This window comes from Leptidea sinapis, chromosome 16 (genome assembly GCF_905404315.1).
Source record: "Leptidea sinapis chromosome 16, ilLepSina1.1, whole genome shotgun sequence".
Lineage (NCBI taxonomy): Eukaryota > Metazoa > Arthropoda > Insecta > Lepidoptera > Pieridae > Leptidea > Leptidea sinapis.
In genome coordinates, this window is record NC_066280.1 from 12,260,840 (window position 1) to 12,276,868 (window position 16,029).

General features: G+C 34.9%; 2 protein-coding genes across 3 annotated transcripts; one reads left to right on the forward strand and one right to left on the reverse strand.

The window, feature by feature from the left end:
• The first annotated feature begins 1,324 nt into the window (after positions 1–1,324).
• LOC126968703 (RCC1-like G exchanging factor-like protein) lies at positions 1,325–8,354 on the forward strand. Of its 2 annotated transcripts, XM_050813783.1 has the most exons (7): positions 1,325–1,541; positions 2,934–3,109; positions 4,391–4,582; positions 6,121–6,323; positions 6,575–6,747; positions 6,964–7,128; positions 7,851–8,354. In XM_050813783.1, the coding sequence occupies exons 1-7, from the start codon at positions 1,430–1,432 to the stop codon at positions 8,186–8,188; spliced, it is 1,359 nt and encodes a 452-aa protein (XP_050669740.1). In that variant the 5' UTR covers positions 1,325–1,429; the 3' UTR covers positions 8,189–8,354. The 2 variants fall into 2 exon arrangements, with proteins under 2 accessions (XP_050669740.1, XP_050669741.1); XM_050813784.1 differs by lacking the exon at positions 4,391–4,582.
• LOC126968732 (mediator of RNA polymerase II transcription subunit 27) lies at positions 8,342–9,946 on the reverse strand. The gene has a single exon (XM_050813835.1). It carries the CDS (start codon positions 9,760–9,762, stop codon positions 8,863–8,865), a length of 900 nt encoding a protein of 299 aa, XP_050669792.1. The 5' UTR covers positions 9,763–9,946; the 3' UTR covers positions 8,342–8,862.
• Between the last annotated feature and the right edge of the window lie 6,083 nt (positions 9,947–16,029).

Here is a 16,029-nt window from a genome sequence, read left to right on the forward strand (position 1 = left end):
TACGTCGAACATAAAAGGCGACGATCTGTTAACCTCTATTTTCAACAACGGACGGAGACTAAAAGTAGGTGACATCGCGAGTGTAAGACACAGATTGTCACGCACACTAAAGTAATAAACATAGCCTGTTTTTATGGGTTTCCAAACAGTAAGATGCTATATCTAGACGTATAAATTATCTAATCTCTATAAATTATCTAATTTTTATTACGGTATTCTATAAAAAGCGTGTTTAGTTTTTAAACTATTATATTTGTTGCAACACTTAATAACCAATTGTACTTACTTAATTTTTTTTTTAAATAAGAGTTTATTCTCATTACTCATTTTCTGAAGTTTGAACAAAATCTGGCCGTTTAAACATGTTAACACAAGTAAGTAAAAAATCAATTAAAATAACAAGAGTTACCTATTTACTACAATAGATAGTAATAAATAGATAAAAACGACTAACGGATATCGGTGTTTTTTTTTGTTATTGAGGGCTTTTATAGGCTTAGAGAAGCTAGCTTCCAGACACATAATGAGTGTTTAATAAAACATACTATGCGATTATGGTTATCATTTTTTATACTTCATGCCGTCCAACATTCTAGCACTTTACAAATTGCAGTCCGGTACACGTTGAGTATTGCTTTAATCTCTTGTTTGGTGCACCCTTTTACTGCGTGAAATGCAGAGCTGCTCGTCGAGGATTGGGTTCAGATTACTTGGTGTTGCGGAGAGACGTCACTTCATTGTGCGTCGTCTAGCACATTTATCACGGGGAGACTTCTGAAGAGCTTTTTGTTTCCCGCCATCGACTTCCTCCGCACGACACAACAAACTTGGATAATATCATTCTCACCATCTGGAAGTGTAGCGTTTCTATACGGTATAGATAGTACGGTTGTTTTCTGCCATGTAAACCCAAACTATGGAATGAACTTTCTTGCATGGTGTGTACCAGGGCAATACAAAAAAACTTATTACCATCCGGTAATTCGTATGCTTCAATCGTTCTCCTCTTCGATTAAAAAGAGGAGGCGTACTTCTGAATTAGTAGTAGTACTTATAAATGATTATGTTTTTCGTATATATTAAACTATGTATCTAGTTTGTAAGCCTTGATAAATAAATTAACAGTAATACTGTGGTTACAGATTATACTTTGTCATGAATTTTCTAAATTAGCGATCGTAGAGATGATACTATAATTATTTTCAGCTGTATTATGTAGACGAGACATAAACAAGACATGCTAAATAATGATGGCTTCTGTAAAAAAGGCCATATAACCGAAAAAAACTTTAAATTTGACGTAACTTGACGGATGACTTGACAGCTTGTAAAATAAATGTGCTTGTATTTTGTAAACAAAAGATTAAATTTCAAATGATGTAATAAATTCAAAATTCACATATTTATTTATTACAACAATAAATGCATTATGAATTCACTTAAAATAATTTTACGTCGAAGAAACAGTTGTGTTTTGCAATGCCGCACAGCCACTACAAAGAAAAAAATCCATGATCCAAAGGAGGAGGAAGATCTACCAAGTTTGTATATTTTTATAATATGTTTTATCATCATGATTTAGTTCAATAGATTCATTATTTTGAGCTATTATTGACTTCATTAAAGTGGAGTGGAAAATGATAATCACTATTAAATAGTTATAGTTTAGTATGCGAAGTGCTTGCTCTTCGCCAATGATCTTAAACTTTCATTACCAATAAAAGAATGAATGACTGTGGTATAAGAAAATAAAACTTGTTTCAATCTTAAGCACCGATCACTACCATTAAAATAAGTTAAAGAATACTCTAAGCTTGGTGGTCTACCTTAACGTGACATTGGCAAACTTGTGGTATACCTTCCACAGGAGCCATAGTAGGAAGAATAGAATAGAATAGAATGACTGAGAAATTACAAAGTGACATCGACAGGGTTGTAGCCTGGAGTAAAAACAAATTATTGCAGTTTAACACCTCAAAATGTTTAGTTATTACTTTCTCCAAATCTCGTAATCCAATATTGTTTAACTACCGCGTAGACGGGGCGCAGATGACCAGGGTATCTGAAGTCAAGGATGATGATCTGACTAAGGTTTGTAAGAAAGCTTTTAGGAATCTGGAGTTTATATTGTGTATGGCTCGTAGTTTTTCAAATATTAAGGCAATTGTTAATTTATATAACACTTTGGTTAGAAGCCAGTTAGAATGCAACACCGTTATCTGGGCTCCTCATGAAGCCAAGTACAGTAAAATGTTAGAGCGGATACAAAATAAATTTGTACGATACCTGTATATGAGGCTATACAGGGTTTACTCTTTTTATCAGCTCATGTACCCAACATTATTTATTTTGGGTATGGTAGGATACAGCGAGCTGAGGGTAAGAAGGGAATCGGGATCTGGCGCTGATCTCATATCTATTCAAAGTACTAAGAGGGAAGGTGCATAATGCGGATATATTGAGTAGACTGTATTTTGTTGTTCCGGATAGGTACATATGGCGCCGATGTCGGCCGCCGTTGCTGATGGTGCCGTCCGCGCGCATCAAATTATTTACCCGCGCATCGTTGACGCGTGCCCTTCGGACTATGAATGAAATAAGCTCACAGTCGGATCTGTTTTGTTGCACTCAGGGAGAATTCATGAGAGTAGCGTTATTTATAATATGTTATAAAATTTAAGGATGTAAAAATGTACAGTGAAATATTGTATGTATCTCTATCGCATTGGAATATTCTGTAATGATAGTAATTTCATAAAACAAAATAAAATAAAAAATATTTGTTTGATGAGATTATTAATAATATGTTACAAATAATTTAAGTTAGTCCTATTAAAAAATACCTAATATTCAAATCTCAGTTTTAAAAAATAAAATGTTTAGTTTATATTCTTCCTAATAAACATTTTTTGAATTGGAAATGTTTATTTTAGTCTTTCAGTTTCCTGTTAGTAAGAGTTCAGACAGAAGAGTATATGTGTGGGGTTTAGCAGAAACTGGAGCATTAGGAGTCCATGTGTCCCATGGGAGAGGCAGAACAAAGAAATCAAACAGTAATTTTCAATTTGCCTGGCATCCTTTGAGGTCTACCTTTTGTGAAAAGTTTGATGTGAGTTTACCAATTTTAATCCACTGCTATGGAATTGGGTATCAGATTCCAAAATTGACTAATAATACAAAATACTCTCAAATATGTATGAATTTGACTTTATTATGTAGAGAATTTGGGAGCTCTTGAGATTATACAAGATGAGTTTAACATTCTGTTATCAAAACTAATTTTGGTGTTCTAATTCACATTATTTTGATGTAATGCAAATAATGAATTGATTTCAATTATTATTTATGTTGTGTATACATATATATATATATATCGGAGATTTATTTGGTATAAAATCGGGTGTCACGGTGTTGGTATCCACCATGTTGTTTTAAGTCGATCAGTGCGCACAACCGGCGCGGGCGCTAGCTTGAAGCGACTGCCACTTCTCAATGAGCGCTCTACTGATGGACAATAATAACTAACTTCAATCAAGTCACCGACAGTGACGTACACAGTGACAACTTCAAACACACTTTGAAAGATGACGTTCACCATCAGTTCAGCCCAATACACAGAGTAGAATATAATCATACAGGCCATATTGCTTTTATATTCTAATTCTCCGACATATATATCATACATATCCGTACCTACCTATAGCTAGAGGTCCCGGGTTCGAATCCCGATAGGTGCAAGCATTTATATGATGAATATGGATGTTTGTTTCCGAGTCATGGATGTTTAAATGTATTTATGTATGTTTATATGAATTTATGTATGTTTAAGTAAGTATATTGTATTAAATATATCATTGTCTTGTAACCCATACCACAGGCTATATATGCTTAACTTGGGGCAAGATAATTTGTGTAAAAAGTGCGTCAATATTATATATATATATGTGAAGTCCAATTAAAATCATTATATCACTGGTACTCTTACACATTCAACCAAAAGTTTGATGTAGTGAATTATGCACCTTTTTTTTTGACGAGTTTGAAGGATAATCAATCAATCAACTCCCTTCAAAACTATAGGAATAAAGAGAGCCTTGATGGACGTTTTGACTCATGAAATAATATTAAAATATATTTATCTGCTAGGTCCACTAGTTATAAAAATAAAAACGAAATTGTATCCGGTAATTTGTGGTCACTGCTACTAAATATATTATGATGGAGTATGTTATAAATGACTTAAAAAAATTAATAACAATACACAATTGTATATTCTAGAACATTTTATATAATCTAGTCTCTTTCCCGAGATTTACTTGGGATCTTAGATATTTCCTACTGATTTTTTTTGAGAACTTACAAAAATAAATCTAAATGTTGAATTTTCTAGGTTACAAAAATAGCATGTGGTTATGGTTTCACAGTAGCTGCAGTTAAAACTAATGAGCAGCACAAAGTGTTTGGAACTGGTATCAATACTGACTCCCAGATTGGTTACCATGCTCCTAGAATGGGACACCCATTGGAGACACTTCTTAGTCCAGCACCAATCTATATACCATATAGATCTCTGGAAACTAAGGTATTATATTTTATCTACACCCATGCTTTAAAACCTCTATTACAGATTCTGAAACAGTTAGCTTATTGCCAACATTAAAACACCCAATGTTCTAATAACCATTATATCATGCAAACGAGTGTTGTAATGTGGTAGGTACTGAATTTAATAACAACACCCCTATGTTTTTTTTTCGATCCCTTCATGCGCAGAGTTTCAACAGACAGCCACATTCTTATTGCTCGATGCGTGGAATCTGTATGAATTTCAAAAAAAGAACATTTTCGTTTACGCGCCTTCCACACTACCAGAACGCCGCGCGCCGTAATAAAAAAGTAGATTATTCGAATCCGCCCCATTTTTCTTCGATATTTTTATTGTTTTGTTTACAAAAAATGAGCGATTCATTTTAAATATTCAAGTGAATTTTAATTATTGCACTATACAAAATGTAAATTACTACTAAAATAAATTGATTGATTCATTAATACTTAGTTTATTTGTATATAATCAGGAATTAATGATATTAGGTTACTACTAGGACTGGTGTTTTAATGTTAGCAGTAAGCTAACTGTTCCAGATTCTTTTAGAGGATTCATATTCTGTGTAGATAAAGTCTTGTATGCAACTGTTGATATTTAGGTATTAAAACACTCATGTGATACTATTATCACACTCGGCTTCGCCTCATGTGATAAATCCACATTCGTGTTTTAATACCCCTTATTACACAACAGTTGCATAAATAACTATTATTTCAGATTATTTCATCAGGAAGTTATTTAAAAATGACTCCAGACACCTTAATTAATTTAACCTGATTCCTGCCGCCGAATTCCACCTTCGCACGACACGCCACAAGTTAGGATATCATCCTCACCATCTGGATGTGTGGCGGTCCTCCACAGTGCGGTTTTCAAGGAGCTTTCTTCCACGTACTACAAAGCTGTGGAATGAGCTTCCTTGTGCGGTGTTTCAGGGACGATACGACATGGGTACCTTCAAAAAAAGCGCGTACACCTTCCTTAAAGGCCGGCAACGCTCCTGTGATTCCTCTGGTGTTGCAAGAGATTGTGGGCGGCGGTGATCACTTAACATCAGGTGACCGTACGCTCGTTTGTCCTCCTATTCCATAAAAAAAAAGAACAAAGAAAAAATTGAGTAGAAATAAAGAGACATGAAAATAAAGAAAAACAAAAAACTTTTGGAAACTCAAATAAAGATAATAAAACATAATAAAAACAAATTGTTATTTTATTCTTTTTAACTTGATGTACTCTTTAGAGTATGGAACACCAAGCATAATATGTAGGTACTTCTCTATGTTATACTACCCATTTTTATTATTATGAAAATAAGTATAAAAAATGTATGTTGTTTAAACATTGCAAGATTATAAATGTTTATGACAAAGTCAAATATTTAATTCTAAGCGAAGTTAATGAACCATAATTTTTTTTAATACCACAAATAACAGCTGAATTATTACTGTTCAATAAAGTTGTAATATTGTTCATATTGGCTTTTTCATTTCTCTTCAAATCAAATATCATTACAGATAACAGGCCTGGCCGCTGGCCGAGCTCACACATTGATACTCACAGATAATGAAGGTGTGTATACAATAGGCAACAATGCATATGGACAATGTGGGCGGAAGATCAACCCAAAAGAGGAGTACAGAGGCAGCATGGTGTCTCACAACATCAAAACATTAGGCAGGGAAAGTATCATAGATGTCTGTGCTGGACAGGATCATAGGTATTTGGGATTTTCATACCATCTTTGTTAAAGGGAAACTAGTTAGTACATACCTGATAGTACTGATCATTGATAACTTGTGAGGGCACTTTCTGATTCAGAACTATGCTATCCCAAGAATATACTCAGATACTTTCTCTTTAAGCTCCACTGTCTTAATTGAGTCCAGCATTGAATGAAGCTTATTTCATAACAAATTTAATGCAGGCTGCCAGTTGTTTTTAGTTGGCTTATTATTGTTTTTTTTCCAGTCTCTTCATAACCGAGTCAGGCAAAGTTTACGCTTGTGGATGGGGCGCGGACGGTCAGACGGGTCTGGGCAAGTTTGACAGCCAGGGCCCACCTGCCCCAGTAACCGGGGATATAACCAGTGAAAAGATTGTGAAAGTCGCTTCCACTGCCGACTGTGTGCTTGCTTTGAATGGTATGTTATCCCAACATTGGCTACTTTTTAACAGTATTTCAGTGGTAAATTTATTTTACATTAAGGTGAAAGTTGACAATATATTTATTCAACTTCAATTCTTTTTTCAAATTATTAATAAATCAATTCAATCAGTGCTAATTATTACAATGAGGATCGTGGCTGTTGAGCCCTGACTTATGTCAAGAGTTATTTAATTTAATCACTCTTTTCCAGATAGAGGAGAGCTTTTTGGCTGGGGAAATTCTGAATATGGTCAGATACCAATGGCAAGGAACCAGCAACAGGTGAATTCAGCCTATGCTCTTGTGAATTTCACAAAAGGTTTGGGCAAGATTGAGGATATAGCAACAGGAGGCTCCTACTGTCTTGTTTGTAATGGTAAATGATATGTTATTACTTAAATTTAATTTTCTTTTAATGTGTATAAATATTATTTGACAGAATATACTATTTACACCATAGACATATTATAAACAAATAAGACTATTAAAAGTCATCAAAAAATGTCTGAGAGATGTGGTATAAATTATGTATACATTAACACATTAACTTATATAGATATCATTAACACATTTATTTAAATTAACACCTTATTTAGTGACATTAATAAGCAAAAGTCTATTGTATAAAACTCTGCCTAATAAATGTGTAGGCAGTTTTGCTTCCAACATTTTGTGATTTTGTTTTATGGAATAGCAGGACAAACAAGCGTACGGGTCACCTGGTGTTTAGTGATCACCGCCGCCCAAATTCTCTTGCAACACCAGATGAATCACAAGAGCGTTGCCGGCCTTTAAGGAAAGTGTACACGCGTTTTTGAAGGTACCCATGTTGTATCGTCCCGGAAACACCGTACAAGGAAGCTCATTCCACAGCTTTGTAGTACGAGGAAGAAAGCTCCTTGAAAACCGCACTGTGGAGGACCGCCACACATCCAAATGGTGGGGATGATATCCTAACTTGTGGCGTGTCGTGCGAAGGTGGAATTGTGATTGAAAGTCAAGTTGTTTAATGTATGTCAATAATTTACACTTTAAATTTCTGCATCTCATATACCAGTTTGATTTGTAAAAGATAATATGGTCTTAATTTTTTTACAGATAGTGGTGATGTCTTTGTGTGGGGATTTGGTTTGCTTGGACTAGGTCCAAATGTAAACCATACACCAAAACCAAAACAAATACCACCACCTTTGTTTGGAAGAAATGAATTTAATCCTGAATGTATGGTGAAAAACGTAGCCTGTGGTATTGGACATTTAGCTGCTATAACAGATAATGGTGACCTGTATTTGTGGGGCAGAAACCGGCATGGTTGTTTAGGGCTAGGTCACAATAAAGATCAGCATTTCCCCTTAAAAGTTAGTATAGGAGCTCATGTTCTGGAAGTTAATTGTAGTGTTGATCATACAGTTGCATTGTGCAAACCATTTGTGTAATATTTTGCCAAATAATGTGAAAACTCACTTTCTAATTTGCCTGTGATAGTCATTTTTTGAAATTTAATTACTGTTAACTGTTCGACTATATTTTAGTTTGGCTGATTGTATAAAGAATGTTATAATATTTCTAAATAAGGTAAATTAAAAATGTTTTTCTATGAAATGTATTTTTATTGACAGAGAGTATGTAAATTAATAATTATTTAGACTAGACACACACACTAAGCTTGTTTTAACACTTAAATGTTAGTCTCAATTTGATATTTTCAAAATCTTCTTAAATAGTTGATCATAATCGGCTAAGATTGTAAATTGGTTATGAATTTTGAGCAAATAATAAAAAAAAACAGGATTGGTTGGCCATCCTGTTTTTTTTTTAAATATTAACCTACTATATGTAGCAACAGTTAAACGACATACAAATGCATATTTGATCACTAGCTAAATGTGTGAAATTAATAAATACACATTTTTTTTTTAATATTTACAGTTTTATACTACTAATACAACATATAGATAATAACTATTATTTAACCTAACCTAACAGTCCCACTCTTTATGCTTTATTTACAAAATAACACAAAAACAGTCTAATATTGAGGTTTTGTATTGAATAGGAGAGTTGCTAAGACCAAAAAATTTGTCTTCTCTCCCATTCAATACCACATGGACTATTGTTTACACTCATCATGGAACGGCTCCAAGGTGCGGAAGTCCCTCCATGCTGGGGGCAGCATAGAAGTGTGGTGGAGATGACAGCCACATCTCTTGCAAGGATCACTGAATAGATTCACATAACTATGTAACCATGTCATGAATGACCTCACTGCTAGTTCTGGCAGTGTTGGTGAATAGAAGTGTAACATTGCTGCATGTGCATTTTCTGTGACCTTCCTGAACACATTGTGACGAGATTCTGTCCATAGATCTAAGGTCTCTCCATAACCTTTAACCATTACCCATTCCATCAACAAACCTTTAAATGCCACTACTGCTTTCAAAACATGACTCAAATTGATCTGTACAACAGCATTGCTGGCAAATGGCCGAGATATAGTAATTTTCATATCATTATATGATCTGTCAATGTTGTTTATAACATTGTCTACTTGTAATGGTGCCACATTGTGATTGCTTTGTAATTTACCCCGACGTTTAGTACTTCCCGAGTTAATATAAGATCGTTTTAATGAATTCTGACTAAGAAGAGTATGTGCAAAAGAGCTATACTCATGGATCTTATCAGTCCACTTGTAACTGTTTACAAGTTGTGTGTACAGAGCTTGACGGTCTTGTGTAGTTTCTTGACTCAAAAAAGTTGTATTGCCCAGGTTGAATGGTGCGGTTGGAATTGGTAATCCATTAACAGTTTGGTCCAAGTCTCTTAGATTAATATTTACATTGTTGAGAAGTTCTTGCAGTTCTATTATGAATTTGTCTTTTCCGTCTTCGCCGTGGTCGGCCCGAAGACCACTTGATAATGTTTCAAAGACATAGCTCACGCTAGATCTCAATGTTCTTAAGGATGATAGAGCGGAATTAAGTTGATCCACATTTATTGTTTGGTTCATGTTGACAAGAAGAATATATTTAAAAAGTTATTAATTATTGTTCTGTGCAATAACTAGCAGCAACTCATAAAGTTCCAAATGCAAAAGACCGAAAACAAACTTGACTCCCAGAAATGAGAATTATTATGAGGCCCGAGCTCGAAATCCAACAGTTAGAAAATAGAAACTAGAAACAAAAACAGGTATTACAAATTTTGTCATTTGTGTCATATGTCAATTACCAAACCTTTCTTTTTCCACTCCGTTTTGGAGATTTTGGCTCGCACGTTCCGTGCATTCGCCAGTTCTCTATAAATTATTTATTTCAATGGAAATTTTCTTGCATGTTTTACATTGTAGTGGTTTTACTTATTCCAAGCCCCAAGGTAGGGAAACGAATCGCGTTAAAATATATGAAACACGAGGATTTTGATATCGGCTGACATTGATATCGGATTTGATATTTTGATATCTTCCCCCATCGGCGCTCTCCGCCTCAAAATGTTCGCCTCAGTTCGACGCTCGCGTTGCGTTCTCCCCGTGCATATTATGTTACGTGTAGTAATAAAATGCTTATAACTAGGGTGATTTGAGTGACTGTCACTGAAACCTATTGAAACAAGCTATAAGACCATGTGTAAATTATTCATATTGTGTTTTTATTTTATTTCACACAGACTTTTCTTTCGAAAATAAGTGTAAAAATAGGTATATTTAAGATAAATAATGATTTTCAATGATAATTACTTGTTTTATTTACTAACTTTTATGTTTTTGTAATAAGCATTATATGTTCTAAAATAAAACCAAATATAGATGCCTTCATAGTAATATTTTGATATATTCATGCAGAAACATACCCACAAAAATGATGATCAACAGAAATTGCTCGCGTTAGGAGCCATTCTTCCAAAACGATTTTATGAATAGATATTTAGCTTCTAGACTTTTATTTATATACCATACGGTAGGAAATTTAATCTAGATTTTTTTTAATAATAGTAGATCACATTATTTATAAAGTCCTTTATGTATGTCATTTTTGATTGGGGTAGAAAATTCATTATAAAATTCGAAGATTTTTATCCTGTACGTTTTGTCATGATTATCTATGTTTTCTTTTCATACACAACATCTATTAATGGCAATGAAATGACCTTTTCAGCAATATATATAACATGTACACCATATAACAAAAACTATTGAAAAAAGATAAATGAAAGTGGCTTGCGTGGACACAAAACCGTTACACACACACACATGCTTCCACAAATTCTTACGTGCATTTACACGGGTGCTCTAATTTCGCGCTTCTTGAGAATTCTGAATTTCTTTTCATTTGCCTTTCTTGTGGTATATTGTGTAGCTTGTCTTACTCAGTGTATATTTAACGAAAAAATATATCCGCGCGCCCCCCACGAGCAGATAATTAATCTTTATACAGACATAATATGTCTGCTTGCCACTCAACTGTAGTTTTGTATACAGACATAGCAATTGTAGATTATTAGGTGTAACTCCACAAAAAACAATCTTCGTGCGCTGTCTTGTGAACCGCTCGCTGCGACGCCCGGGAAAAAGTGAACACAAAAATGCTTTGTCCGTAGAGCTATGACGTCGAATGTTGGTGGCCTTGTATCGTAACGAATCGAAATCTGTATCGGATTTCATTCGTTCATAATTGCATAACTATATAGACCATCTTGTACACATAATAAGCGCTAAAACTGGTAGAGGTAAAATAGTGTCACACGGCACTACCGATCTCTGCGTGTTTGTAAAATCAATTGTCAACTGGCACCGTCCGATATGGGAAGGTTAACTCTTTGAGCTCGGAGAAGTTGAGCGCGAAAAGTTGCAGGGATGGCTCTCAGGGTCAACCGATTTTAATTTTTTTTTAAATAAAATATATTATGGGGATCACTTTTCGTTTTGCGATTATTAATTTATTCGTATTGCCGGCATTTCGCACACTATCGCCGCTCAAATCTATCAATAATCGGTGTGTTGCAAAACGTGTACGATTTTTATGGTACAATATAGAAGTATGCAACATATGTACAATATAAACCGGCCTCCTTTATTATGCTATCCAGTAACTATAGTTCGACAACTTCGTTCGTGCGACCGTTCTACGGGATGACAGACGGTGGTGGGGACGGGGTATAAAGATGTTAGTGGGTTGCGGATGTTGCAGGGAAGGGCAATGCGCGAGACTGCCCTCCAACGTCTGTCACTCCGTGGGACGGTCGCGCACATAGTCGTCGGACTATAGTTATAATATATTAAATATGTATATGCAGTAAAAAGAAAGTTCATGATAGAAACAAACAATAGAATTAGTTGTTAGTTAGGAGTGCGCTCAGAAACCCAAACTCATTCGGCTCAGTATATTCATCGTAGACATATCAATGCAGCCGGCTGCGTTGGTTATTTAGGACTTACATGAAACCTTATTGCCTACCCACTAAACACCACCCGAGGTTGGCTTTGGGCAAGTACCTGCTAGGACTACATCGGAGGCGACCTTATCTTAAGGAGAGAGAAGCGGCACTCCCTTGGGAGTATCCGCTGGGATATAAACAATCACAGACAAAAGGCAAAGACAGACAGATATTAAATGTGTTTTAATGTTTTATTTAAAAGCAAGCGGAATGCTTATTCGTTTTTAATCACATATATTTCATTTACTAGGCATTACGAAGTTTCGCTTGTAGGTACCTACTACAAATCTTTGCAGATATTTCTAAGTTCCTAAGAGTTCGATCTTTTATCTTCTAAAGTTTAAAAAAAACTTTTATGATTTATTTTAAAATTTAATATCTATCATTTATTTTGGGTATGTTCCGATATGCACTGCGACCACTGTACAGTGTGACGTCAATTTAGTATACTGTGAAGCCGTTCCTTTATAGCCAGTTATACTGGTTACTATTTAAAACGGAACGCAATCCCGTATACTGCTAGCCGCATTTTTTGACGCAGCAATCAAATGAGTTTATTAAAGTTTTCTAGTTCATTAAAAAAACTATTGTTGTAGTACTGTCAAATTTAAAATATTTGGGATTAAACTGGAGGTATTGTTTATAAAACTTTAGGCACTCTAGTGATTTTGCCTGATCACGTGATCGAAGTACTGCGAGTACCTTACCTCGAAAACGCCAGTGCTCACAGTAGAATATGGCGGCGATTTATGACGTTATATATTTCCCTAGGGTACTGCGGCAGTATACTGACAGTCCATAACGGAACGAATTTTTCTACAGTGATAGCACTGTACAGTGCTCGCAGTGCATATCGGAACATACCCTTAAAATATTAGTGATAAGATTATTACATTCGAAAATAAATTATAAAACAGATTCATTTCAATAACAAAGTGTTTGCTATATATGTAGCAACATCTTACTTCTTAAATTATATCAATTAATAATTATTTACAAATAGTACATTTTAGAAATTATTTCTATTATTATTACTGCCTTATTTATAATAAAACGCTTTTCGAAGATATAAAGCTATATTAGTTAAAACATATTTTAAGCCTATCGATCGTTGGATAAAGTTCCTTATTCATACTCGTTGTTCCATGGCTTGAAAAATCGATTCTTCTCTGGTAGCAGTCTCTAAATATGTAGCAAATAGCAGTTATTGGCACATATTTTCATCTTTCATATATCGAACATATCCTAACAACAGAGCTTCATTGCCAGGTAATGTAGACTCGTCCAACTGGAGAGAGAATCTGTTGGTCTGTCAGAACTTGCATAAAATGTCTTCCACATCGCGTCCCATCTCGTGTATGCGTCTCTGAACGGTGTTATTGCTCAAATGTATTCTCTTTAAAATATCATGTGCGGATTTGTGCAATACACTGTTAAGGACCTCCGCAATGGCTGGTAAGATAAGCTGCTCTTCAATTGTGTGGGGTTTCCCCAACTTCGCTTTTAGTAAAGATATATTATAGGACGCTCGTAAACCATCATCGTCTAGATGATGACGCAAACATCGATCTTATGGATGACCTTTTGTCTAGTTTTTCTTTAAGGGCTTGAAAAAATGACAAGGGTTTACTTTTTTTGTCAGCATGTACTCTAGATATGTGGTCATCCATTTTTGAAGGCTTCATGGCATCGTTACTGAATACTTTTTCACATATGAGACACATCGACATGTGTTGATTTGATGGACTGTAATGTCTGCATTTTTTTTTCGTGTCCACCATCATAAAACTCTCAGTAATCTTGCAAATAAAAAAAATAAGAAACTACCTAACTAAATAACAATATAATAGGGAGCTCAGAATTTTGTAAATTCTTTTTCAGTCCCTTTACTTCACTTTATTTAGCTATGTAATAGCTTTGTAATCTCTTGAAATAAATGAGTCCTAATATAAGTTATTATCGTTCAAGCCCCATTGAATTTCAAAACGCAAATGAAATTTCAACCTAAGTGCAAGCTCGTTAAATAGTAAAAGATCAGGAACATGTTTGGACTTGCAACTTGATCATGAATCCATTCGTGTTAAATCGCGTAAGTGTCAAATAGAGAGCAAGTCAAAACGCGCCTAAAAGACGTACGCTCTTGCCACTTGCTACTTGCCGAATTTTCATCTTGTACGAACTTGAGACTTTACATTACTACAACAATGCTATTTCCTACAAAAATATTAATTATTCTTAGTCCACGTAACACAACATAAACATAACAGTACCTACCTACCTAACTTGAAAGTTTTAAATAAGAACTTGTGTTAATTCAATAGGGGTGGATTTTCAGACCTCGTTAACCCCCAAAATCAGTTTTCGTTTATGTCGACCCCTTGGAAACCGATATCGACCCCAAGGAGTCGATATCGGTTGATCAAGTGGTTGATCCACTTTGGGAATCCCTGACATAGAGCACCCAGAAGGCTTACTTTTTTCCGACACCACCAAAAAATATAGTTAATGTATACAAAAATTTAACAAATTATATGTTAAAAGTTAAAACCTTCCTCGAGACCCACGCTTTCCATTGATGTATACAGCAGAAAATCGGTGCAGTAGTTTTTGATTTTATAGCGAACAGACAGACAGACGCGGCGGAGTACTTTGTTTTATAATATGTAGTGATAGAGTTTGGTTTTAAATATTATTTTTAGGGAGCAGCTATACCAATGACACAGAACCGTATTAAATATCAAATTGATCATCATCAAATTAATACGTCTTAGACAAGTGCACCATCCACGCCCATATAACGGTCACATAGTATACATATTTGATAGTTATACAGCAATTATTAATGCAGGATAGGAGTATAGTAAATCTCAGTTGATACTTGGTAATCTATTGTGTAAATTTCAGTCCGGCTACCTCTATATTAACCATATTTGTACATTAATAAAGACTATGTTATTATTGTGATTTAACAGGTGACCCAAGATCTGGTACGTACCTCTGTCAAAGGATAAGTTTGGCTATACAAAGAGGTAACGTTGCCAGCTTCATGGGCACCTTACCAAAAGCAGCACATGATATGCTTAAATTACACGTACCAGTATCTTCCACTGATTTGAAATTTAAGTATGTTACAGGTAGCGATATAATAAAAATCTTTAAATTAATTAACCTAAAAAATACAAAAGACCTATGGGGTCATTCGACTAATATTGTAAAATACATACTTGACATTATAGCACCTGAATTAGCAATAATATTTAATGAACGCATAGATGAGGGTGTGTTCCCTGACCTCATTAAATACAGCACTTTTGACCCTGGTAATTTCAGACCTATTTATGTGCTGCCTGTTTTTAGTAAAATTTTTGAAAAACTTTTACTTCAACAGCTACAAATGCATTTTTGTAAATTAATGAACAAAAATCAATTTGGTCTCACTAGGGCTTATCAATAATAAATGCAGGTACTAGACTCATTGAGCACATCTTTGACGCCTGGGAAGAGTCACAGGATGCATTGGGCATTTTTTGTGATTTGTCCAAAGCATTTGACTGCGTCCACCATGAAACTTTACTCCTACAACTAAAGCATTATGGAGTGAAAAATAGAGCCCTAAATCTGTTAAAAATCATATTTAAGCGAAAGAGTTCAGATAGTCGATGTAAATGGCAAACGGTCTTCGGGTAAACCTGTGGGAATAGGTGTTTCACAGGGTTCTATTCTCGGTCCTTTCTTGTTTCTTATATATATCTCGGAGATTTATGTGGATTTAAAATCAGGCGTCACGGTGTTGGTATCCTCCATGTTGTTTTAAGTCGATCAATGCACAACCGGCGTGGGCGCT

Bases quoted from the DNA above. Each gene is read 5' to 3' on its own strand.
- LOC126968703 (XM_050813783.1), top strand. From the start codon at position 1,430: ATGAATTCACTTAAAATAATTTTACGTCGAAGAAACAGTTGTGTTTTG. The intron at 6,324-6,574 runs GTATTTGGGATT...TTTTTTTTCCAG, and splicing joins TGTGCTGGACAGGATCATAG to TCTCTTCATAACCGAGTCAG. The intron at 7,129-7,850 runs GTAAATGATATG...ATTTTTTTACAG, and splicing joins CTACTGTCTTGTTTGTAATG to ATAGTGGTGATGTCTTTGTG.
- LOC126968732 (XM_050813835.1), bottom strand. From the start codon at position 9,762: ATGAACCAAACAATAAATGTGGATCAACTTAATTCCGCTCTATCATCC.